Source organism: Eurytemora carolleeae, unplaced genomic scaffold, assembly GCF_000591075.1.
Source record: "Eurytemora carolleeae unplaced genomic scaffold, Eaff_2.0 scaffold1286, whole genome shotgun sequence".
In the NCBI taxonomy this organism is placed as follows: Eukaryota; Metazoa; Arthropoda; class Copepoda; order Calanoida; family Temoridae; genus Eurytemora; species Eurytemora carolleeae.
In genome coordinates, this window is record NW_019397261.1 from 69,737 (window position 1) to 97,244 (window position 27,508).

The 27,508-nt window shown below is 31.0% G+C and overlaps 2 protein-coding genes across 2 annotated transcripts; both read right to left on the reverse strand.

Moving 5' to 3' along the window:
• Positions 1-383: 383 nt before the first annotated feature.
• LOC111713098 (UPF0505 protein C16orf62) lies at positions 384-12,783 on the reverse strand. The gene is made up of 19 exons (XM_023487893.1): positions 12,741-12,783; positions 12,307-12,387; positions 11,424-11,486; positions 10,806-10,837; positions 10,389-10,441; positions 9,877-9,922; positions 8,831-8,863; positions 8,173-8,251; positions 6,711-6,757; positions 6,225-6,275; positions 6,078-6,158; positions 4,634-4,688; positions 3,195-3,235; positions 2,631-2,685; positions 1,944-1,980; positions 1,617-1,677; positions 1,480-1,557; positions 1,369-1,420; positions 384-879 (listed from the first exon to the last, which is right to left on the reverse strand). Exons 6-19 carry the CDS (start codon positions 9,909-9,911, stop codon positions 808-810), a joined length of 777 nt encoding a protein of 258 aa, XP_023343661.1. The 5' UTR covers positions 9,912-9,922; positions 10,389-10,441; positions 10,806-10,837; positions 11,424-11,486; positions 12,307-12,387; positions 12,741-12,783; the 3' UTR covers positions 384-807.
• Positions 12,784-13,098: 315 nt separating this feature from the next.
• On the reverse strand, positions 13,099-25,724 carry LOC111713102 (uncharacterized). The gene is made up of 14 exons (XM_023487897.1): positions 25,662-25,724; positions 24,961-24,995; positions 22,091-22,283; positions 20,439-20,524; positions 20,244-20,305; positions 19,740-19,793; positions 18,321-18,366; positions 17,848-17,904; positions 16,713-16,818; positions 16,466-16,516; positions 16,352-16,400; positions 14,224-14,290; positions 13,715-13,817; positions 13,099-13,103 (listed from the first exon to the last, which is right to left on the reverse strand). Exons 1-14 carry the CDS (start codon positions 25,720-25,722, stop codon positions 13,099-13,101), a joined length of 975 nt encoding a protein of 324 aa, XP_023343665.1. The 5' UTR covers positions 25,723-25,724.
• Between the last annotated feature and the right edge of the window lie 1,784 nt (positions 25,725-27,508).

The window sequence follows — 27,508 nt, forward strand, 5'->3', positions numbered from 1 at the left end:
CTTATTGAAATTCATTGCAAGCAATTTTGATAAAAAGAAGCGCAAACGTAATTTAGTAATATATAGTTCTGGATGAAATTTCGCCTCGAAATATGTTAGCAAAATTGCTCACCATAAAACTGTGGTATAGGAAGCATCCAAACAATCTTTTTTTCTGTTATAAAACAATTAAATGAAAAATTAGCTTCACTGCTGCAAGTGCTCGATGTTCATAGGACTATTAGAAATTACCTTGAGTCTAACAGTCGTCTCCTATTCCACAGATTTATGGGTTTCATTATATGAAAAAATTTTGGAAGTAAAAGGGAGTTAGTTTACATTTTACTGTAACGTATCAAGGAAAAACAAGATGTTTTTAATATTTTTCATTTTTAACGAAAAAAGTTGTTTCTAACTGTTTAATTACGTCAATGTAGAATGTGTTTATACTACAGTTATTTCAGTTTTTATTGTTAACAAGCTTTTTCAAATTACAGGTTTCCATGTAAATAAATATTTAAGCTTTTTTTTAATTAACAGCTTCTATTTACTTCCATTTACTTGTGTATCTATGCTGTTTAAGAACTTGATAAAAATCACAATTGAAACCGAAAGTCGTCTTCATTGTATTTTTTACATGCGTATATTTTTAACCTTATTTCAAATACTTTATTAGATGCTAAAACCATCCAACGCTTATTTAGACACATACAAAATAAGGATTCAAAGTTTAATAACAAAAAAAGGACGACATTTTTAAAAATTCTTAAAGTAGTTTTAGGCTTATTTTTCGTAACAATCAAAATTGACAAATCAAAATATATTTTTTTACAAAATATCATCATTTTTCTTCTCTTCTAGCCTTTGCAGAATATTGAGAATAGCTTTCTGCACTTTGTTCTAAACAATTACAATTAATTTAAAATGTTTTACATTTGATAAATGCGCAATAAAAGCTAAAGGGACTGTGACATTCATTTTACATGAGCGGCATGTCATATTCACAGTGGTACCCTTTTAAACCTTTAATCTTGATTTATAATTCTTCGCGCGCCTATGATGATTTGAGAAAGATTTAAAGGGTATCGTTTCTAATCAGATATGCCTTGCAATAAATGGAATATCACTGTAAATCATATCTACAGTATACTTATAGATAACAATTTAGTCCTCCTAACATTACCCTCTTTTGAACTTTTCTACAATTTCCAAAAAATTTTATAAACAACAGTCAGCAATTAATAAAGAAAGAAAGGTTTGATTCTTAACACTAGAAATTGCTATGAAAAATCTAAAAATGTTAATGATCTTTTTAAAAGACGAATTTCTTTAGAAAACACACCCAGCACATCTGGAATTATTATAAAAAATCCATTTTGAAATTTATACCTTCTCTTTTGGAGCTTTCCATTTAACATTGAATAGAGCAGAAACGAGTTCTCTGAAAAAAATCCACGTTTGACCCATTTCTGCTAAACTCATTTTTATGATAACACTCACTTTGTAATCTGCAGTAATTTTTCATCAGTAAGTTCTTGAACAGCTGATACAGTTCTCAGCACTAGTTCCAGAAATCCACTAAAAAGTAAACCCAGTAGTGAAAATGTACACGACAATTCTAAAATGGCGGATTTTACCTAAACCATCCGCCATCTTCTTTTTCCAACTCGGGAAGCCTGGAAACGACAAGAGTACTTCCTAAAAACGTTTGATGATCAGTTTCCTATTACATCTTCTATACAGTCTTACCCCCAAAGGATCAGACTATAGAGATGACAGTACGGAATTCATGAAGTTTAAATTTTCTTTATAAAATCACTCAACGGTCTTTAAAAAGTTATTTTTTGTGGGGCAATTTTTTCGAGGAATTCTTTGAGGGTTGAGCGAAAATTTACGTTTATAGGTCGTCATTAAAGTACGATCCTATGCAATGTGAGTAACCCTGTATATTTAGCTTTTATCACCTTTAAGACAAGCTTCTCCCTGCTCATAACACTTCTTCTAAATATATGTAAAATTATGAAGTTTTAAGTTAAAATTGTAATTTCAAGTAACCCTCGATTTAGAGCATGTCCGAATTACAATAGTACCCTTGAAACCTGTCTCTGATCAATAATGTGATATATCGTCGTGTGTCTAGCTTGAAAGTGTTGGATTCTGAGAGTTTTTTCCATTTTGTTTATATAAAATTCGTAAGTCATCACACAATATTATAAGAGAAAAACATGGATATATATGCTCATTCATACTTGATCAGACAAAGCTTTTCAGAATATATATAAATGTACAAATATTAAAATATATAAATGTACAAATATTAAAATATATAAATGTACAAATATTAAAATATATAAATGTAGAGTCACTTTAAAGTATGTCTACAGTCCCTTAAAGGGATTGCAAGCGTAATTTAAAGTGACCCACCATGCAAATATGCCAGTGTCTGATTTACAACGGTACCCTTTAAACCTTAATCTAATAAAATATGTTGAAGAAACCTTCGTTTTTCTGACTCGAAATTTTGATATCTAATTCGTCTTGATCAGAAAAAGCTTTTAAGGGTACCGTTGTAAATCAGACATTGCATGGAGGGTCACTTGAAATTACGCTTGATTAAAGTACACACTTTCCCCAACTCAAACAAGATTTACCTGGAATGCTGTCTCTGCAGTACGAATATACAGTTCAAGCCTTGTTTGTGGACTTCTATGGACCCATTTAATAAAAATCATAAGAAATTTTTTACTGCAAAAAAAATTCGAAAATTTTTAGTTTAAATGCAAAATTTTAATCTCACAAATTATGCCATCTCTAAACATGTCGTCCAGATCTAATTAGTTCCAATTCTTTAATTTTATTTTTAAACTTTGTATGGGCTTCGCCGTTATTTTTCTTTGAAATATTCATACATATATTTACATTTTTATTAGAAATATACATACATATATTTACATTTTTCTTTGAAATATACATACATATATTTATATTTTTCTTTTAAATATCCATATATATATTTATATTTTCCTTTGAAATATACATACATATATTTATATTTTTCTTTTAAATATACATACATATATTTATATTTTCCTTTGAAATATACATACATATATACCTATTTTTCTTTGAAATTTACATACATATATTTATATTTTTCTTTAAAATATTCACACATATATTTATATTTTTCTTTCATTATGAGATTTAATATTTTCCTAATGGAGGGAATAGTGATAAATGCATATGCAGTCATTGCCTGAATAGTGAATTTTAAATATTGAATATTATATATAGTGAGAACCAGAAAACTGAGCAATTTGAAGACGATATTTTAGCAATTTGTTATAAATAATTAGTGTAATCAAAAGTTTTAAAATTAACTTTTCATATACAGTGAAACCCTTAATAAAGAATACATCGAAAGAATTCATCAAATGTCGTATTCTTCACTTTCTGATAATGGAATGTTGCAGATATTTAGTTTTGTAATTAAATGATTATATGGAGCTCTTTAAAACTGTTCCCGCATATTCATGGCTATTTATTTATATTTTCGCAAATGCTGAAATTTACGTAATATAGTATAAAACTCATTGAAAAATTGTCAAGACGACATTTGATAAATTCTTCCGATGTATTCGTTATTAAGGGTTTCACTGTACCTCAAATGGGGCTGTGCAGACTGCATGGTGTGCTTAATGTATATTGGACTGTTTAAAGTCATAACTTAAGTTTAAAAGTCGTCTTTCAATTCCACAGTTATATGGGCGTCACTTTATTTTATATTGAATATTGAACATCGGATATTGTATATTGAATAATGAATATTAAATATTGAATATTGAATATTGTATGTTTTGGAAATACTTTGTAACTATTGTCTCAGGAAATTTACTTGTTAAATCAGAATGACGAATGACAAATGACAAATGATTGAATGGCACAATATATTTCAAAGTTATAAGACGATCTGTAAGTTGTCTTTCAACTGTCATGTTTGGTGGGACACCCTGTACAATCACAGAAAACTGAACAGCGGGGCTGGTTTGATATAGACTTAACAGCAGGGCTCCCCTGGGACTGTATGTATAAAATGCCTTATTTTTCACATAAGCTTGATGTCAGGTAAGTAGAAGGTAGTTAAAGTAGTAATAATTCAAATTTTAAAAATAAAGATGTGTATTGATTTGTATATAAATGGTAGAACTCAGGGTAGTGGGGAATTGAAAAAAATTATTGAATAAATGTTGATAAAAAAGTTTTTTTATACGTTCATCCCCTGGAATGCCCAGGAGGGGGGGGGGGGCAAGAGGACTACTGCCCCCCCCTGTGTACGCGCCCGTAATGTTTATGATTATAGATACAGCATGAATTATAAAATGCATTAAATAAAATGAGAGTGTTTTTATCAAGGTTGTATAATAAGTTATGGTTGCTCTCAATGAGCTCCAATGCACGGGAAATATCCTAAGATAAATAGATAAAGTCCTATACGACATCATTATTTATAGAGGCAAGAGTGATGTCATATTAGGTTTTTATTTATTTATCTTAGCAGACGACATTTTTTTGTACGTTGGAGTGTATCAAGAGTAACCAGTCTTATTATACAACCTTGAATTTTAAAGCGTTTTTATAAATACACCCCCTGTACCTGATGAATTCCTCTGTCTTGGCTAGGTGTTACAGCAGACAGATTATTTATCTCCCTGGGAAAATACATTTTGAATGCATATTAAATACATAATTGTGATGGGACATTATGAGAAATAATGTCATGGAAGATATTCAAATTACATGTCTAAGATTTTCACTGAAAAAAAGCATTTTAAAATTTATTTCTAAATACATGCATAATTTCCATTTTCAAAGTTTGATGGATAAAAATCTCTATATTATTAAGTGACAACCTCAGTATAATTCACCACCACATTACTAGGCCACTCATCCCAGAGCTCCCCACTCTCATCCCCCCCTGTTCAACTCTACAGTTGTTATCTCCTTCTCCTTATCCACAACAGCAACCTCTGCAACAGTAGTAGAAACTGGGAAGGAAGTGTTAATCTGCAGTACTGTTTAAGATTAAATGAATATTTTCCCTTTGAAACAGAATTGATCATACTGTAGATTGTCCAAAGACTGGATGAAGCCATTCCCTTCTCCTCTCTAAGATGTTGAACAAATTTTAATAACTCATGTTCAGTTGGTGGTCTGGACTCCAGCTGATCTTCAATAAAGTCTCTGAGTTGATTGAAGGCTCTCAGATAGTTTTTCCGGCTGCCTTCCTTGATCTGTATTAACGCCTCAGAATCCGGGAAGATAATTGATGAATCTAACATCTTTCTTCCTTGCCAGTTCAACTAACACTGACAAATTCTGAATTTTTATGTGTTTTTTCGGTATATAAAGGAACAAAATTATTTAATTTAATCTGGAACATAGTGTCGTAATGTCCTGTATTTTAATGCAAGGCAGTTGTAAATAGACTTCAATTGCAATTTCTGTGTAAATGTGCCATGCGAATTTATGTTGCATAGATAGAACTCTTTTCAAGGAAGTAAAACTACAAGACTTTCATTGTGTTTGTGTTTGTGTTTGTATGCCCCTCATGAAATGGAGGGTAATTTTTCCCTCAACTGACCTCCAATTTGACCTCACCTGACCTCTAGTTTGACCTCACCTGACCTCAAGTTTGCCCTCACATGACCTCTAGTCTGACGTCACCTGACCTCTAGTTTGCCCTCACATGACCTCTAGTTTGACCTCACCTGACCTCTAGTTTGACCTCATATGACCTCTAGTTTGACCTCACCTGACATCTAGTTTGACCTCACCTGACCTCTAGTTTGACCTCACCTGACCTCTAGGTTGACCTCACCTGACCTATAGTTTGACCTCACCTGACCTCTAGTTTGACTTCACCTGACATCTAGTTTGACCTCACCTGACCTCTAGTTAGACCTCACCTGACCTCTAGTTTGTCCTCACATGACCTCTAGTTTGACCTCACCTGACCTCTAGTTTGACTTCACCTGACCTCTAGTCTGACGTCACCTGACCTCTAGTTTGCCCTCACATGACCTCTAGTTTGACCTCACCTGACAAGGTTGACATGAACCAGGTCAAGGTGTGAGAATGCTGCGCGACATTCTGTCAAGTATTGAACCTGTTGTTCAACTCTAAAATGAAAAATAAATAAAATCCAAACAATTTTACAATTTCTTTGATTTGTAAATTTAACCAACCTGTCCAGCTTTGAAGCATACACTGATCCTAGGATAAGCTCAGAAACCTGCCTAAATTTAAATATTTCTTTCATCAATTAGAAGCGAAAACAAAAAATGCAATGAAAACTCTACTTTTAATTCTAATACAGTTCTGGATAGGTCAAACTATTTCTGATTGAATAATAAATTGAATATATATATCTGTATATCTATATACAGTGAAAACAATGGATTAGGAAGACGACATTAGAGCAATATTTAAGTAAAGTGTTTCAAAGCAAATAGTTTTACTTCTTTTGTGATATGGGTCTGTTTACACTGCACAATTGCTATGTTTCATGGTTATTGAACTTTTTAAAGTTAAAACTTGATTCTAAAAGTCGTCTTCTATTCCAGAGTTTTCTAGTTATCACTGTATTTAGTTTTGTAATCTCTGTTTTCTGTCTGTTTGTTTGTCCGATCATAAGAAACTGGACATAATTATATGGCCAGTACAGTACTAACCTTTCCTGGTCAAGGGGAGTAAGAGCGTTCACCGTGGAACCAAGATACTACAACAAATATTTACAGTAAAGAAAATAGTTTTAAAAAGTAAGTTCAAAATCAACGTAATAAGTAAAACAGAGGCCGAATTTAAAGAATTTGAATCGCGGCTTAAATTTGAGCCGCGGCTCAAATATGGTTGGTTTCACTTAAAATCGTATTCATTGCTTCAAGATTTAAGAATTAGCGCTCAATTGAAACCGGTTTTTGGCGGATTTAAGACGCGGCTCAAATTTATTAAATTCGGACACGGGTTTGTGAATATTGCACTATTGTTATTGCTGAAGTTTATTGAACTTTACAAAATCATAATTGATAAGATGTAGTCTTACAGTTTAACACAGAACAAGACAATGAAAGAATTTTTAAAATGTAGTTTTCACAATTTTCCAAAAAAATTTTTACTATCATACCTATTTCTTAGTAATTGTATAAATAAATAAATTGCCATGAAATATGCGGGGACATTTTAAAGAGCTTCATATAGCTAATTCATTTAAAAAAGCTTCATATAGCTAATTCATTTTAAAGAGCTTCATATAGCTAATTCATTTTAAAGAGCTTCATATAGCTAATTCATTTTAAAGAGCTTCATATAGCTAATTCATTTTAAAGAGCTTCATATAGCTAATTCATTTTAAAGAGCTCCATATAGCTAATTCATTTTAAAGAGCTTCATATAGCTAATTCATTTTAAAGAGCTTCATATAGCTAATTCATTTAAAAAAGCTAATAATCTGCAGCATTCCATTATCAGTAGTTTCAGTAGACGACATTTTATAAATTGTTTAGATCTCTTCAAAGTTCTGGGTTTAACTGTACTATAAACTATTCCACAATATTATGGGTCTCATTGTATAGTGTACATTACACATTACATCTACTAGATCATTAGGTCGTTAGGTGATATATTGGACCGTTTAATACACTATTTAGAGGTTAATCAGGACGTTGTGTAGGACGTTAGGTAGCACTTTAGGACGTCAGGTAAACAATTTGGACGTTAAACAGCACATTATCAAGTCATTATCAACAATTTGTTCGTACCAAAACCGTTTTGATATAACAAATCTTCTAATCAAATTTTATAAACACGGTCAGCTGTAATACATTTGAATTTCCGAGCCAGGTAAATCTTTCCGATCCCAGTTTGTACTGTACCTGGCTCTGTGGACAGGACTAGATGATTTAAAAAGGTCCGACTGAATGCTTCAAATAGGTTGAATTTACTTTTGTTAAAGGGTTAAAGGGGCAGAGGTGCGTGGTTAGGGAATTAAGACTTTGTGAGATGTTCTTTGCGTATTTTTTTAACAAAAAGTTTGCTATTATTAAAAGTAGTTTTATTACGAACAAAATTATTTTTCTAAAAAGTGTGCTCTGTACAGTGTACATGTACCTAGTACCAGCACTGTATACATGTTACCTTAGCAATGCCAAGACCTATTTGGACTGTGACGGGAGAATCCAGTTTTATCCCACTTTCAGTAATACACTCCAGCACACTAATTATTATAATTATGAAGGGGAGTTTCACTAGTTTCAAGTGCTACATTGATTTAAATTCCCTATAGGACCATTTTAAAGGGACTGTAAGCGTATTTTCAAGTGACCCTTCATGCAAAGAAGGCAATGCCTGATTTGAAACCTTAATCTGCGCCAAAATGTGGAAGAAACCGTCGTTTTTCTGACGAAACTTCAAATGAAAATAAACATAGCTATATATCTAATTCATAATTGAGCAGAAAGAGCTTTTAAGGGTACTGTTGTAAATCGGGCATTGGCCTCTTTGCATGGAGGGTCACTTGAAATTACGCTTACAGTCCCTTTAACCGGACTAAATATTTTAAACGATGACAGAGATTTCGTAATTTCTTAACAATCTGAAGTTGAACAATTGTACTAATTATCATTTGTTTGTTAACTTCGGTACATCCTACGAATAAAAAATCTCTGGAAAGACGACCTCCTGAAAAGACAAATTGTGGTATGTTTAAATTACTAAAATTTATGAAAATAAAGCTCCAAAGAATAGTTTACAACTTCTTAGAATTATTCTTTAAAATTTAATAATCAAATATAACCTGGTGTTTAATTTCAGCTTCAAACTCTCATCTCTGTAAAAAAAAACTATATTTAGAAAACTTTCGAGTTTCTTTTAAAGATAATCCATGGTTAAAACTAAGAAGGAGAGAAGAGTAGTTTGAATTTTGAAAAAAGTGTCATAATCTGTTTGGATTAAACGACTTCTGGAAGTAAGGAAGTTAAAAGCTGAGTTGTTGTTTGGTGGGATCAAGCCTGCCCGATTAATTAATTTGTCTTAATGTCAGAATCATGGGCTGATCCAGCTTTTTAAAAACGGGGGGTCAAAGTGTGAATAATATGGGGTACAGTACCGAGAGAAATGTAGTGAGCAGGGGGGCGTAGTCCTCCGCAAATTTTTAAAAAGAAATAAGCATTAAAAATAAGTATTTTAAGTGCTCAAAACAGTATAGAATGTAAAAAAAAAATTTTACTCAGACATATTACTCTATTCAAATATATTTCCATTTCCATTGGCATTACATAACTTCTATAATTACAATTTTACATATTGTTTAAGATTAAGATATTAACTGCAGAAGGTTCAGGGTGTTTTTTTATGTGACTAATTAAGTTGCAAGTTACCCCAAAGGATGCGATTTCAAGATTAGAGTTTAAATCTGTTCTTAACTCATATTCTTTGTGGTTAACCCTGTAGGTTGAAATATAGCGATAGACAATTGCTGGATTCGTTTTACAGGAACTTTTAATACTTTGGACTTTTAAAAGATTTACGGGTTCAACGATTTGAATTGACTTCTGTAGAAGTTTACTATTATCAAACGTGCAAATTTGTTATCCTAGGTGAAAACATAAGACAAAAACGAACAAAAAACGATCGTTTTAAAAACTCAAAAACATCGTTTTAGCCTAATATTTTCTTCGAGGGTGTACACACTGTCACACACTCACTGACACAACACAAAAATTGACATTTACACATTTTAAAATTTCAAAGATACTTTTTTCCCAAGAGAATAGGCTGATTTGATTTTAGCATGATGATTTTTTAATTGATTCCATATTATTTTGGAGAGTACTGTATGACCTGACTAATGAGAGAATGGAGAGAAAAGATTGCATTTCCAATAATTCTGAAATAAAGATTCTTTAAAAAAAAATTTATTTCTTATAACTCAAAAACTCCTTGACCTAATTGCCTCAAATTTTGATTGGGGAACTTGGTAGAACCACGGTTAAACAGTTCTAAGTAGGACGGGTTGACTTTTATTAGTTTTGTTTTCCAGAGCTAAACTTTTTATTAAACTTAATATTAATTGAAAAGTGTATAAAATTCAACCAATAGAGTGACGTATGCAGAATCCCAAACAGCCAATTAAAATCCAGGAAAGAGAGAGAGAAAGAAAGGATTAAGCAGGAAATTAAAAGTGTCCACATTGGATATATAGATTAAGCAGTCGGGATTATTGGAATCCAATTCTTATGTTCTCAGCTCTAGGTTTTGAAATTGTTAGTTTGATGTTAATCCAGAGAGTAAAATATTTTGAATCGAAAATTGCATTTTTGAATTACTTTAATCAATCCCTTAGAAATCGCTACCTTGAATCCGACTGGGCGTAATTATCCTCACTAGTATTTTGTGTACACCAACACTAAGTAATAATATAAGGATTAAAGGGACTGTAAGCGTAATTTCAAGTGACCCTCCGTGCAAAAGATAGCAAACCCCGATACCGATTCCCATTGTCGTTTTTCATTGTTTAAAAGTGTTTAATTCTTATAACTCCTACATGCTTTACTACAGTATAAATGCGCAAATCACATTAGCATTGTAAAGAAAACCAGAGTTAAACATAGCTTTTAAGGGTACCCTTGTGAATTGGGCAAAGCCATATTTGCACGTGGAGGCACATAAAGTTGTACTTGATATATCTTTTTTGGCCAAAAATTAAAAAATGTTTTTTTATCAAAAGTCCTTGAAGTCAAAATGATATAATTTTTATTTGAAGAAATTACCTGATATCATTTAGTTCAGTGCTGCATTTAACCTGTGAATTTAATCTATCTATTTAAAACTTAAAATGATGGGCGGCACCAACGTTCAGTTTTTACTGCTTCACAATCCTTTAGACAAATTACAGACAGAAGCCCAGAGGAGTTACAAGACAGAGAGAGAGTCTGTTCTAGCCGCGTCGCTCGGCCCCCTAGCCTGTCCTAGCCACAGCGCTCGGCTCAGAATTTGTCTTAGCCTTCCCTAACCCTAAAATATATACTAATCTACCTATTTCTTGTAATTCAACGTCGCAAGCGCGCGTAACTCCTTTAGGCACTGCCCATAGGTATACATTTGATTTGAATCCCTTCATCATCGTTATTGGCAACCGAACGTGACTATATTTCTGCCTTGTTAAGCAATATGTGTATAAGAGTACGTAATACTGACCTCCATATTATATTTATATTTTAAATTTGTTTTCTGTTAATTTATCTGTTTATCTGTTTATCTGTGTATCTGTTTACCTGTTTACCTGTTTATCTGTTTATCTGTTTATCTGTTTATCTGTTTATCTGTTTATCTGTTTATCTGTTTATCTGTTTATCTGTTTATCTGTTTATCTTATATAGATAAGTTTCCTTGGTTAAAATTGAATTGAGTGCAATGTTTAACTGCTTACATCCAAAATGCTCTGCAACAAACTAAACAAATCATGGATATATCAATACAGGATAGGTATATTTATTATTCAAGGATATATCAATACAGGATAGGTATATTCATTACTCATGGATATATCAATACAGGGTAGGTATATTCATTATTCAAGGATATATCAATACAAGATAGGTATATTCATTATTCAAAGATATATCAATACAAGATAGGTATATTCATTATTCAATATATCAATACAAGATAGGTATATTCATTATTCAAGGATATATTAATACAGAGTAGGTATATTCATTATTCAAGGATATATCAATACAAGATAGGTATATTCATTATTCAAGGATATATCAATACAAGATAGGTATATTCATTATTCAAGGATATATCAATACAAGATAGGTATATTCATTATTCAAGGATATATCAATACAAGATAGGTATATTCATTATTCAAGGATATATCAATACAAGATAGGTATATTCATTATTCAAGGATATATCAATACAAGATAGGTATATTCATTATTCAAGGATATATTAATACAAGATAGGTATATTCATTATTCAAGGATATATCAATAGAAGATAGGTTTATTCATTATTCAAGGATATATCAATACAAGATAGGTATATTCATTATTCAAAGATATATCAATATAAGATAGGTATATTCATTATTTAAGGATATATCAACACAGTATAGGAATATTCATTATTCAAGGATATATTGATACAAGATAGGTATATTCATTAGTCATGGATATATTAATACAGGATAGGTATATTTATGAAATTTTAGTACAGGATATGATACATCGATATATTAAAACAGGATTGGATCCTTACCTCTGTCCATGGAGAAACACAAGAAAGGAACGGATCTAGGTCAAGGTTATCAATCTTAGGCCATATATTTCTCAGTATCCCCTGCACAATGTCACATTAAAGGAACTGTCCTTGTTATTGAAAGGGGCCCCTCCACGTTTTTTAAAACATCCCAGAAAACATTTTTTACCGACCGATGGCGTATAGTTAGCGGGTAAATAATTCTGGACTTGTTTGCCATCGGTTTGTCGGAGACTAAACGTTTGCAGGACTACCAATGTCATTCTTGACTAAGCTTGGAAAGGTACTATCGTCAATCGGACATGCCATTTAGTCCCTTACAATTACATCTACTGCCCGTATTTGAAATTGTTTTCTGTTTTTCAAGAAAAATCTTTTTTGTTTGTAAATCCTGATTTGCAAAAATATTTGGAACTAAACTTAGTTTTCGTTACCTTTGGGTTTTGCAGGGATTTCCCAGCGTTTAGAAAAGCATCCCCTAGAATAAAATAACTTATATTTAATAAGAATGTTAAACTCCTCAACTTGAAGAGGAAAATTCGTCTTTTTCGTTTTTTTACTTCTTCAACTAGTTCTTTAAAAAGTTATGACAAGCACGAATCTAAAAATGGCAAGCCAAGTTGTCAAAAATGGTGCGACATATTCTGAAAAATGACATGACTTATTCTTAAATATGACATGACATATTCTGAAAAATGACATGACATATTCTGAAATATGGCATGACATATTCTGAAATATGACATGACATCTTCTGAAATATGACATGACATTTGTTAAATATGACATGACTTATTCTGAAATATGACATGACAAGATCTAAAAAATGGTATGCCAAGTTTTTATAAATAACAAGACAAGATCCTAAAAATAAATGACAAGTTCTTAAAAATAGTATTCTAAGTTCTTATAAATAGTGTGCTAAGTTCTTGTAAATAGTATGCAAAGTTCTTTTAAATAGTATGTTATATGTTCTTATAAATAGTATGTTATGTTCTTATAAATAGTATGCAAAGTTCTTATAAATAGTATGTTATATGTTCTTATAAATAGTATGTTAAGTTCTTATAAATAGTATGTTAAGTTCTTATAAATAGTATGTTAAGTTCTTATAAATAGTATGTTAAGTTCTTATAAATAGTATGTTATGTTCTTATAAATAGTATGTTATGTTCTTATAAATAGTATATTATGTTCTTATTAATAGTATGTTATGTTCTTATGACAAGTTCTGGAAAAGGGATGACTAAAAGTATGTTACGTAAATATTCAAAAATGGCATGAAAAGTTCTTAAAATGGCGAGAATGTTCTAAAAATACTAAAAAAGTTCTTTATAATCAAATAATAATAATAATAATAATAATAACAATCATAATAATAATTGTAATAGTAATAATGATAAATAACCTGAAGAAAGATACTGTATAACTCCTGTAAGTATAATGTTCCTTGTCCTATTATCATTACATGACTCCTTTAGAAGCTCTATCATTTCATCTCCAGTGCACACCTTCATATACAGGACAAAAATAGGATTATAGAAACTCGATGTGTACTTTCTTATAGATGTGAATTAGTGTCAGGTCTAGATTAGTCTATACACTTTCCTTTTTAAGCTGTTCAGCCAGATTAATTTTTTTTGCTTATTAACTATTTCTAACACTATTATTTTGGTTCGCAGTGCTATAATGTTTTTGACAAATAGTTCTTATAACAGCCCACTGCACATGAGAAGAGAGCAAGAATAAATAAATTTTACCAGTTTTAATTATGTTTTCACTATATCTACACATTACCTGTACAAGCCTACTAATGTTTACTATATCTACACATTACCTGTACAAGCCTACTAATGTTTACTATATCTACACATTACCTGTACAAGCCTACTAATGTTTACTATATCTACACATTACCTGTACAAGCCTACTAATGACCCAATGAAGAGAAACTTCTAGTAAGGAGGAATTAACCGGACACAAACTAAATGAGAAACTAGTTATTCAATTACCCCCAACATTTAAAAAAGATTTTATGCTATAAACAAATATCAAAAAAACAAATCTTAGAAACAGAAATGACTTCTATATTCCTAGAATAAAATCTATTATAATTGGACTGCTCCCTCCTCACAATTTCCTTAAAATATGGTATGAAAATAAACGACACTTTTCTAAGCTTTCAAATATCAACCTTATTTCGAATTTTGAACAGAATTTAATAGAAGATTTTTATCAGCAGAACAAATGTTTTAATTTTAACACATCCTATGTTTGCAAAAGAATCCAAGAAAGCAAAGACGACTTTAAAAAGGAAAGGATGTCAAAAAATGAGCGCGAATAAAAAAGATGCTTAAAAATGCCCATTTTTCATTGAACCCATATCTCTTTCACACTCCATAAAGCTTTTTTTACATTTTTTTTAACATTACAAATAAATCTATAATTTTCATTTCTAAAAGTTGTTAGTTCATCGTCGAAAAATACTAACAATCCACCACCAATTTATATTAAATATAGTTTAAACAATAAATATGTAACTTTCCTTATCCTTTCCTTTTCTTTTTCCTTTTATTTCTATTTTATTTATTTTAGAATTGGGAGGAAATATTCCCTTCAACCTCTACTTTTAGAGGTTTTTAAATATTTTCTCCTGAAACACTTAATTTTGTATGTTTTTGTTATATTTCATAAATAAATAATTTTTTTACTTTACTTTTTTTATTTTGTTAAATTAATATTTGTTGAAAACTCGTTTTCACGACTGGCGCTGAAACAAATGAGAATGTCGCCAACTTTGTTAAAAACTCTCGAAATTTCAGGAATCAATATTTTTAAAATTAACCCTCTGATCATATAAAATAAAAAATTATGTAGTATCAACTATATACGAAAGCATAGAATTGAATTCGACATTTATAGGTTAAATTAGTATTTTTAAATTTAATTCAACAAGTTTACAATCTGAGCGAAAAAAGCAACTCAGTAAATAAAAAAGGGCGCTACGCTCTTGGGTATTAATCGATTTTAACCATTTTCTTCTTATACACGCAACAGATAGAATTAAGATTAGTAGCAATCAATTTCAATATCAGCCTATATGAATAAATACGGAATCACGCATAACCGGTGTACAATTGAATGTCCGAGCTGGGACAACTTTTGGACTCTACAGCCAATTTACAATTACTAAACCGGCAGACCTGTGTGGAATACTGTAAAGTCAAGTCTCGAAGTCTGATAGCGGCAGACCTGTGTGGAAAACTGTACGTCGTGTCTCGAAGTCTGATGGCGGCAGACCTGCGTGGAATACTCTACAGTTGTGTCTTGAAGTCTGATAGCGACAGATCTGCATGGAATACTGTACAGTCAGGTCTCGAAGTCTGATAGCGGCAGACCTGCGTGGAAAACTGTACGTCATGTCTCGAAGTCTGATAGCGGAAAACCGCGTGGAATACTGTACAGTCATGTCTCAAAGTCTGATAGCGGCAGACCTGTGTGGAAAACTGTACGTCGTGTCTCGAAGTCTGATGGCGGCAGACCTGCGTGGAATACTCTACAGTTGTGTCTTGAAGTCTGATAGCGACAGACCTGCGTGGAATACTCTACAGTTGTGTCTCGAAGTCTGATAGCGGCAGACCTGCGTGGAATACTGTACAGTCATGTCTCAAAGTCTGATAGAAGCAGACCTGCATGGAATACTGTACAGTCGTGTCTCGAAGTCTGATAGCGCGGCAGACCCGCGTGGAATACTGTACAGTCATGTCTCATCGAAGTCGGATACTTTATTGGTAACAATATAAAGGAGCTATAAACAAGCTCTAGAAATTGCATACAAAATAAAAGGGGGTATAGTATGGAGCAATATTGTAGAGAAAGGTTTTTATTAAATTTATTTGGAATAATATCGAACTGAAATTGGAATGGTACCACTATTGTTAAACTATGGACTAATCATACATCCAATTGGACACAAACATGATGGTAATGTAACTTTTACCAAAATAAATTGATTTTTAAACGAACAAACAAAGCAAAAATATACCTTAGTATTTCATACGACTCCTTGTAAGCAAGCATGAACAAACCTTTGTCTAAAATAAATGTGAAATTAATGTAAATATTAGCAGATTTTAAAAAATTATATAAAATAACTAACCTGGTTTAAAACAAGATATCATTTTAACTAAGAACATGAGAACATAGGAACCTGAAATATAAATATAAACCTCCAGCTTGATAAGCCATTTATACACAAAACATGCACTGAGTCAGAAAATGGAAGACGACTTTTTAAACAAAAAATAAAGAAATAACTTTGAAAATTTTACGATTTACTACGGATTTAATAGGCAGTCCAAATATTCCTCCATTAAAAATAGAAAGGTTGCAAAGTTAAAACTTACGAAGGACTTGGTTTCCTATCCCTCTGGTGGATTCCAGTACACGGTTCAGCTCCACCTTCTCCTGGAGGTGATACACCTGGAACTCATTCAAGCTCATCAACATTATCTGTATCAGAGGAATTTGTTAAATGAGCACAGAAAATTCAGGTTCATTTCAAGTACCGGACTGGCAAGAGCAAGCTGTACAGTACACATACAGAATATATAATGCATTATATAATTTAGGGAGATTCTCGTGAGAGAGATTGTTTGGTTTTTTTTTTTAACACGCTAGGAACAAAACTAAAATTTAAGGCTGGACACATTCTTGATTTTGGGAAACTAATTGTTCCAAGCTCGATTCTTACTTTCTTGCTTCTTCTTTTAATAAGCATTCTTTTTCAAAGAAATTGAGGCTTTGCCACAAAATCTGATTTGCTAATCTCTATATCCTTTAAACACTTTGTCATAGGCCTTATATATTTTAAACTATGCATTATGTGAGATAAAAAATCTAAGTTTGAAATATCCAAGATCCATGACACTGGTTTTCAAAGATATATGAAATAGAAAATCAGAGTTTGTGGCAAAGACTCAATTCCTTTGTTGTGTTCCTCATTCAAATGTATATTTCATAATGAAATCAACAGAATGAAAGTTGTCTTTGATGTATCTTGCACAAATTACAAAATACTTTGCAAAGTCTTAATCAATCAAAACAATTTTATTTCCACTTTTTAAAGGAAATAACTGTATGTACAACTTTACAAGGTAAACTGAGGCCGAATTTAAAGAATTTGAGATACGGCTCAAATATGATTGGTTCAACTTGAAATTTGATTCAATTTTTCAAGATTTAAGCCGGGGCTGAATTAAAACCGGTTTTTGGGTGGTTTGAGACGCGATTTAAGTTCATTAAATTCGGACACTGAACTAAGAATATCTACAATTCATTGTGACTATACTCTAAACTTCTCCATGAGTCATTCAATACTCTGCAAAAGAGTGTGGACGAACTCCTGATGATGCCAAAGTTTTTGGCGAAATATATTGAGAAGAAAATGATATAATTCTAGTGCTAGAGAGTAGAGTTGGGATTTGTTTAAAAACGATCTGAAGTTTCTCTGTAAGAACATTTATTTTTAAGTGAAAATACCTGTAGCATAATTCTTGGGGTTAAAGGTTGAATACAGGAGACATCTTCAAACCATTTCTGAGATATCAGGCATATTGACAATTTAAGAAATTCAAGGAACATGCATAAAAATGTTTGCTGGGGCCATAAATGAAAATGTTTGTTGGGAACATGAATGAAAATGTTTGCTGGAAACATAAATTAAAATGTTTACTGGGAACAATAATGAAACTGTTTGCTGGGACCAATAATGAAAATGTTTGCTGGGATCATGAATGAAAATGTTTGCTGGAAACATGAATGAAAATGTTTACTGGGAACAATAATGAAAATGTTCACTGGGAACAATAATGCAACTGTTTTCTGGGACCAAGAATGACAATGTTTGCTGGGAAAATGAATGAAAATTTTCCTGGGAAAATGAATGAAAATGTTTCCTGGGAAAATGAATGAAAATGTTTGCTGGGAAAATGAATGAAAGAATGAAATTATTCCTGATTTGCTTCCTCCACCGACTCTCCTTTCTTGATCCCACGAAAACTAAACAAACCTGTTTAAATTTGAAAAATTTAAAATTTAAAAAAATATTACATTTCTGGGAAATCTAAACATTTGAACACTAAAGTTTAAGCTAAATTCCACTGACATAATATGGTTCAAAGGAACTAAACACTCGCCACTCTAATTTTTAATCCCGATATTTTTTTTAATTTGATGGTGTAAACCTTTCATATTTATAGCTTAGACCGTTTAATCTATTAGAATTTATAGTTTGTGAAATCAGGATACTAAGATATAGAGATTAGAAAATTTTAATTTGTGGCTAGTGTTTAGTTTTTTTTTAATCTATTTGTTTTGGCTTGTTTTTCTATCAGTATGTCAAAAATGTCGAATTTTTTTGTGGCAACTATCACGGATGTTCAAATCTTAAAAAAAAATGTATAAATGTATAAATGTATAACTGTATAAATATATAAATGTTTAAATGGTAAAATGTATAAATGTACAAATATATAAATGTTTAAATGGTAAAATGTATAAATGTATAAATGTATAAATGTATAAATGTATAAATGTATAAATGTATAAATGTTAAAATGTATAAATGTTTAAATGGTAAAATGTATAAATGTATAAATGTATAAATGTATAAATGTATAAATGTATAAATGTACAAATATATAAATGTTTAAATGGTAAAATGTATAAATGTATAAATGTATAAATGTATAAATGTATAAATGTATAAATGTATAAATGTATAAATGTATAAATGTATAAATGAGATTAAAGTCCCCGCCTGAGAAGTTGTTAAAATGTTAAATCTTTAAGTGTGATGTCGAAATATTTTCAGAGCTGGGAACTTAAGAATGGTGGATATCAGGATTAATGCTTAATCCTCTGATTTTGCTAATCTCGAGACTAACATCATCTCGAGATTATGTTTATCTCAAGATTAAATATTTAGATCAACAAATTTGATTCCAGGAACGCCAGGTTTGTTCGTTTTCTTAACTGGAAGGGCCATCACTTAATTTCTCACCCATTTATTAATAAATTATATAAATTTGGTTAAAGAAGAATCTCAAACGTATTAGGAAATATTTTTCTTCACCAATTAATTTACAAAATGGCGACAACATTTACTTTATTTGTTAGAAATTGCGGATTTCTCTAGAAGGATAGAATTTATTTTCAAGGCTGTCATTGGTCAATACAATTTACGAACTATATTCCTGTACTCTCATTGGAGAAAACAATTTACGGATATCCGAAGAGAGAGAAAAAGAGTGGATTAAGGACTAAAATGAAAAGTTTCCACAGTGGATATTCGGATTAAGTTTCTAAAGTTTCCATCTCTGGTTATTTATATATCCGAGTATTGACCGGCAGCGTCACTAACAGAGATTTACCTTGTTTTTAAAAGACCTCGAAAAACCATCATAACTTCAACTGCTTGAAAAAACCTGAAAAAGGACACAACTTTTAGTTTAGTTATTCGAGTTTTAGAAAATGTTGATAATTGTTATTGAAAATAGTACTAAATCATGCAAGACCACCAGGAAGGAATCGAATTGAGTCTTTGCCACATACTTTGACTTTTTAATCCCCATATCTTTGCAACCCAAGGTTACACCATAGGGATTAACAAATTTGGGTTTGTGGCAAACACTCAATTACTTTTGTTGCAAATTGTGGAATACATTTTCTTTTGTTATAGACTTTCAAAACGTTATTTTATATTATTTTATATTTTATGTTATTTTATCATTTTATTCTATAAGGATTTAGGCCGTAGTCAAGAAGAACATAATGTAAAGTAAAAAAAATAACCCCCCTTCCCTCCTCCCAACTGGAACAAAGTTAATTTTAAATAAAAATTCGATTATTTTCTTATGATTTATAAATTAACTAACCTTATTGGAAAGTTTTCATCTTTGTGCTTAAGTCCCAAATTGTTAATTATGTCCACAAGTTTCTATCAACCAATAAGTTTTTAAAGCTTTTAATTCCATTTAGTTTTTAATATTGTATAATGTACAACTTACAAAAAAACTAATTCACAAAAGCAAGTTTCGCTTTTTTTAAAATGTATTAAATAAAAATTATTCCTGTATTACAAATGTTGTCTCTCCTGCTCTCCAGTGTTTCTTTATCGACTCGGAAATTTTCTCCGTTTCCTCTCCCAATCCAGGTCCTACAGGGTTAAACACATTTTTAAAGGGTTAAACAGTTTAATAAAGGATTAAACAGTTTAATAAAGAGTTAAACTGTTTATTACAGGGTTAAACACTTTATTAAAGGATTAAACTGTTTATTAAAGGGTTAAACAGTTTATTAAAGGGTTAAACAGTTTATTAAAGGATTAAACAGTTTATTAAAGGGTTAAACAGTTTATTAAAGGGTTAAACAGTTTATTAAAGGATTAAACAGTTTATTAAAGGGTTAAACAGTTTATTAAAGGTTAAACAGTTTATTAAACAGTTAAACAGTTTATTAAACAGTTAAACAGTTTATTAAAAGATTAAACAGTTTATTAAAGGGTTAACAGTTTATTGAAGGGTTAAAACGTTTATTAAACAGTTAAACAGTTTATTAAACAGTTAAACAGTTTATTTAACAGTTAAACAGTTTATTAAAGGATTAGACAGTTTATTAAAGGGTTAACAGTTTATTGAAGGGTTAAACAGTTTATTAAATGGTTAAACAGTTTATTTAAACTTAGTTAAGGGTTAAACACATTATAAAATGGTTGACTAGTTTATTTTAGGGTTAAACAGTTTAGTAACGGGTTAAATACTTTATTAAGGGGTTAAACAGTTTATGAAAGTATTGAATACTTTCCTAAAGGGTGAAACACTTTACTAAAGGATTAATTATACCTTACTAGAGGGTTAAACACGTTACTAAAGGATTAATTATACCTTACTAGTGGGTGAAACACTTTACTAAAGGATTAATTATACCTTACTAGAGGGTTAAACACGTTACTAAAGTGTTAAATAACTCACAAAAGGGTTGTTACTGTAAATATGGTTGAATATGGTATTAAATTGTTACTAAAACTAGCGAAAAGGTTTTCCTAAAGAGTTAAATATGTTACCATCATTATATGTAAATTGTATGAAAACTTGAATATGGTATTAAATTGTTACTAAAACTAGTGAAAAGGTTTTCCTAAAGGGTTAAATATGTTACCATCATTATATGTAAATTGTATGAAAACTACAAACGACCTGTGTAATAAGGGATGGTACCGTTTTCATTTTTTTTTGAAAACGATTGTTTAGTTAGGAAAACGACGACGAAAAAACGAAAACGAAACGAACGATTTAAAAAAAAAATTCTTTTTAAAACGATCATTTTTATACACATTGTTTCGTTAACGATGACCCTTCGTTACCGATACCCTTCGTTAACTATCGTTCATGAAGAGAGGAGGAGAGAGGAAACTGACCTGAAGGGCATCAATACTTAACATTTTTTCAAACACAATAGTTTTTTCAAAAACATGGTTTTTTATAAAACAATCGTATAAAAAACGGTCGCTAATCATTTTTATAAAAAACGATCGTATTCAAAAACGATCGTATTAGAAAAGGATTGTATTCAAAATGATCGTACTCAAAAACGATAGTTATTCGTTTTTTTAAAGTTCAAAACGAGTGAGTCATATTTAAAAGTGATTGTCTTTTTCCTTAAACAAAACGATCGTTTTTGAAATCAATTGACAAAGGAAACAAGAAACGATTAACAACCCTACCTGCGTTAATTTTTTTTTTCTTGAAGACTTTCCATTGTTCGAGAACATCTAGCTCAAGATAATCAGCTGATTGATCAGCTGATGTGGTAGTGTGGGGTTGGTCGGATACCAGCTGAGTTTCCAATATGGCGCCCAGCGGATCAAATATGGCGCCTAGCGGATCCATGGTGATTTTTGCATCTACTCTTTTCATCTACATTATAACATTTATTGTTAATATAAATTGATTAACTGGAATTAAACTTTATAAACTTTTCTCGTACTTAAAATGTATAATCCTCATGTATTTGCAACCTTTTGTCATGTTTACATGTAATATTTTAAATACGATTGAATATCAGAGGTTTACACATCATTGGGACCATGTATTTAATTAATATTTAGACTAAGTTGAAGCGCCATTTTGCAGCTTACCTAGGCGCACTATAGAAAACTGGATTAGTTCATTAAACCTGGTCTTATAATTTAAATATTAAACGGACCGTTGACATAATTTTAAGTGAGCCTCAATTTATAACGTTACGGTTCGGATTTACTACAATGCCCTTTTTTCAATTTTAAAAAGATATAATTTTTCTGTGTTATTTCCTTTTCTCTTGCTGCATAAATACGCAAATCACTTTTACAACAAACCGCAACTGAAAGTGATCAATATTGTCTGAGAAGGAAAAAAGGGATAACTCCGTCATCTTCAATCAGACAAAGGTTTAATGGGTAACTTTGTGAATAGGATATGCCTTTATAGAATACAGGTGTCCCAAAAAACATGAGAATTCAGTGACGAATTCGATATCGTCTTTGTTATGAATTAACATTGTAATACCTAACTTCAAAAGCCATAATATAATTATGTCTGCTAGAGTTTATATTATGCAAACGGTAAATGGCTGTAAAAATATGTCTATAATGTTTCCGCAAGATGAACAGTGTTTGTATACTGTAATTTTCTTTTTTTACTAAGTACAATTGTAAACATAGAACAAATTGTACAAATTGTAAACATAGAAGACAAAAATCTTACGGATAACAGCTTTCTCAGTAGGTATCACTATACTAAACAAAGAATTATTTTAAAAGACGATATCAAATTCGTCACTGAATTCCCATGTTTATTGGGACACCCTGTATGTTGAATTTACATTTCCATTTGATAAAACTCCCAAGGAATAGTTTTCAGATCCCACTTACAATAATATAACAAGAAATGAAGTATTTATTTTATTTTAGTATTTGTTTGTACTAATATAATTATATTTAACCGCAAATGTAGAGCTTATCAAAGAAAAGGAAATTTTTTTTCTGTTTGGAAAAAATTTATGAATGACAAAGTCTGATTTAATTCAAATAATTAAGAAGCTGAATAGATAATGTTTACAAATTTAACATTGCATTTTGGATCTAGTTCCTTTCAGGAGGGCGAATTCTAAATTTTAAAATATTTTCTTATATAAGGAGCTGTAGTCGTAATTTCGAGTAAATCCAGAGATAAGCGAGTACTAAGATCAATTACAGACATAGAGAATAGAATATATAGAGAGGAATTTACTAGAAAAAAGAGTAAAACGGCCATTTTGTTGTACTGTTTCCATACTGCAGGTGTACTTTACATATTTATGCTATTTAACCTGTTGTGCCCTGGAATATCATTTTATAGAAAATCTAAAATTATTGTTGAAAGAAAACCAAATTATGAAATAGGCTGGTTTCATGACCAATGATCATTTCGCATAGACTCTATGCCTTCCACTTTACAAACGATGATTTTCCGTTATAACTATAAATCAAATGATGTTTTTATTCACCTAATTCATTATAAAGTTTATTTAACAGTTTAAAAAATTCGAAATTGAAATGGATTGTCTAGGGAACATACTGTATTAATGTACTCTACTGCATATAATTTGTGAACATTTACATGATTTGTACACTTTGAACTCCCTTTCAGGCTAAAAGGGACTGAAAAAAATTCATACCGAGAGATTCTTTTAATTCCTCTCTATATATTCTATACTCTATGATTACAGACTAGAATATGCGATATTTTCCAAAGCAGGTTCCATTGTGTACAACTGGAGTACACAACCAATAAACATACGTCTGTATCAACAAGGTTATAGTGTAGATTGATGATGTACGCTAATCCTTTACTAATTGTATAGACCATAAACTATACCGAGAGCGTACTGCATATTTGTTTATTATAAGTTGATTTTGGCCTAACCTATAGTTGTTGACTTTAAAAGTCACTATAATAAAATAAAAGAGATCTAAATGGATATTTCTAACATTTAACCGAGAGATTCTTTTAATTCCTCTCTATATATTCTATTCTCTATGGTTATAGAGAACTATCATTTCTTGGTCTGTTTTCATTGATATTTCAGGATTCTTTGGATATGAAATACAAAACATTCATAAATAGAATAAACTCATAAATTTTATGTTTCATGGTAAAAGTTAGAGTATTTCTTTAAAAATTGTAAAACTTAACCCTTGAAGGGGTATTATATGCTACAATAGGCTGTTAGATGGCAGTCAAAAACATTTTGTAAGAATATTGCATGTCGTTACAACTACAGACCTACTTAGCCCAGCCTGTGAAAGCTGTATCTATCTAGTCTGTGCTTGAAACCTTGATCTGGTCAATATTAGGGGAAGATACATTTACCAACATGAAAGTGTTTAATTCTAATAATTTCTCAATTGTTTCTGAAGCATGCAAGAAATACGCAAGTCACTTTTACAGCACATATAAAAATAAAACGTTTTCAAAAACGAAAACCATGTTATCATTCTTGATTAAATAAAACGTTTAAAGGTAACGTTGTGGCTGTGGGTCTGATGGAGGGTCACTTGAAATTACTATTCACCTTTTTGTTCAAGTTCCTTTCTGATTCTAGTTCTCCTAAATATTTATGGAAAATATACAAATTTTTAATAAGATGATATTTCTAGATCAAAGATCCTTTTGTCAATGTCAAAACTAAATGATTTACAAGATGATGGAGAAAAGTTTTTTTCTCCAAAAATTAAAAAAAATCTAAAAAGTCAACATTTTCCTGCACTATAATACAAGATCTGAGTTAAATCCAATTCGAATTTTGCAAAAACTTTTCTGCGTGCTGGTTTCTTTTTGCAAATTCTAAGAAAATTGCAAAAAATCTTGGTTTCGATGGAAACCTTATTTACAGAAAGTAGCAGCAAGATATTTAAATGTTGATTTCTTAAAGGGACTGTAAGCGTATTTTTTAAGTGCCAAGATAGCAACGCCGGATTTACAACGGTACCCTTGAAACCTTAATCTGATAAAAATGCGGAAGATAACGTCTTTTTCTTAGTCGAAAAGTGTTTAACTCTGATTGTACCTATAATGTTTCTTATGAGCAAGAAATGCGCGAGTCACTTTTGCAAAGAAACCACAAATAAAAATAAATAGTTTATATACATAAAAGCATGAATATATAATTAGTATTTGTTCAGACAAAGCTTTTTATAGGGTACCATTATAAATCAGGCATTGCCATCTTTGCATGAAGGGTTACTTGAAATTACGCTTACAGTCTCTTTAAACCTGATTGGAGCAGAGGGTTTACAGAGCTAGAGGTGCCTATTAAACTCTTCTTCATTTTCATCTGAAGAAAAATAGAACAAAATTATGATGAAATTTTTTTTTTAAAAACCTCTCCGCTGTCTAAAGTTAGTCTTAATTCTAAACAAAGGAATTGAGTCTTTGACACAAACTCTGATTTTCTAATTCCTATATCTCTGCAACCCAATGTCGTAGACCTTAGATATTTCAAGCTATGAATTATGTTGCATCAAATTATCTTAGTTTGAAATATCAAAAGTCTACAACATAGATATGGGGATTAGAAATGTTGAGTTTGTGACAAAGACTCAATTCCTTTAGGTTATACCAGCCTAAACTTAGCTTTCGGTGAATAATGTGTATTCTGCAGTACACTGACCGAAGATATTGTATCGTTTAGTTGAGAGTGCCACGGGATATGTATGAGGAATTAAATTATTCCGTGTGATCTGCATAGAGATCAATGCTTGATCTGCATAAGTTAGAGATCAATGCTTGATCTATTTATGAGTTAAAGATCAATGCTTGATCTGCATAAGTTAGAGATCAATGCTTAATCTGCATAAGTTAGAGATCAATGCTCGATCTGCATAAGTTAGAGATCAATGCTTGATCTGCATAAGTTAGAGATCAATGCTTGATCTGCATGAGTTAGAGATCAATGCTTGATCTGCATAAGTTAGAGATCAATGCTCGATCTACATAAGTTAGAGATCAATGCTTGATCTATTTATAAGTTAAAGATCAAAGCTCGATCTACATAAGTTAGAGATCAATGCTTGATCGGCATAAGTTAGAGATCAATTCTTGATCTGCATAAATTAGAGATCAATGCTCGATCTACATAAGTTAGAGATCAATGCTTGATCTACATAAGTTAAAGATCAATGCTTGATCTGCATAAGTTACAGATCAATGCTTGATCTGCATAAGTTACAGATCAATACTTGATCTGCATAAGTTAGATATAAATGCTTGATCTGCATAAGTAAGAGATCAATGCTTGATCTGCATAAGTTCGAGATCAATGCTCGATCTACATAAGTTAGAGATCAGTGCTTGATCTATTTATAAGTTAGAGATCAATGCTCGATCTGCATAAGTTAGAGGTCAATGCTTTATCAGCATAAGTTAGAGATCAATTCTTGATCTGCATAAATTAGAGATCAATGCTCAATCTACATAAGTTAGAGATAAATGCTTGATCTATTTATAAGTTAGAGATCAATGCTTTATCTGCAGAAGTTACAGATCAATACTTGATCTGCATAAGTTAGAGATCTATACTTGATCTGCATAAGTTAGAGATCAATGCTTGATCTGCATAAGTTAGAGATCAATAGACAAGAGAAATAATCAAATTCAAAACAAATTTTATGTAGGAGGCAAATTTTTGAAAATTCGATCATCCATAAACCTTTCCCATGGGGTCTCGCAAGGCCCGATCGGTTCAGCCATTTTGACGTTTATTGGAAACAAACAAACAAATAAACAAGTAAACAAATAGACACACAAGCAATAGATATAACGAAAAAGACCACCCAAAATGATCACTGATCCATGAAAACTCTATTTGAAATCAAATAGATAGACATGCCAAATATATAACTTTTACTTTTTCTAATGATAATTCTAGTAAGGGTAAAACTTTGAGGTTCTTTTTTGAAAATAAAAATGCTTAAAACCTTTTTACACCAGTTCTAAAGCTTTCTGTGGTACAAGAGAGAACTTTGATTTTAGCTTTCCTATTCATTCAGAATTTGGCTTTCCAAAAACGCTATATATTTGCATCACAAAAAGAAAATAGAGTGAGGTAAATTTGACCCCCC

Coding starts and splice junctions, on each gene's coding strand:
- LOC111713102 (XM_023487897.1), bottom strand. CDS start 25,722: ATGAAAATGAAGAAGAGTTTAATAGGCACCTCTAGCTCTGTAAACCCT. Junction 16,401..16,465: donor GATATCTTGTTTTAAACCAG/GTTAGTTATTTT, acceptor CATTTATTTTAG/ACAAAGGTTTGTTCATGCTT. Junction 14,291..16,351: donor GAGTCGTATGAAATACTAAG/GTATATTTTTGC, acceptor TTTCTCATTTAG/TTTGTGTCCGGTTAATTCCT.
- LOC111713098 (XM_023487893.1), bottom strand. CDS start 9,911: ATGCAATCTTTTCTCTCCATTCTCTCATTAGTCAG. Junction 4,689..6,077: donor GTTCATGTCAACCTTGTCAG/GTGAGGTCAAAC, acceptor GTATTTTCCCAG/GGAGATAAATAATCTGTCTG. Junction 1,678..1,943: donor GGGAGAAGCTTGTCTTAAAG/GTGATAAAAGCT, acceptor AAACGTTTTTAG/GAAGTACTCTTGTCGTTTCC.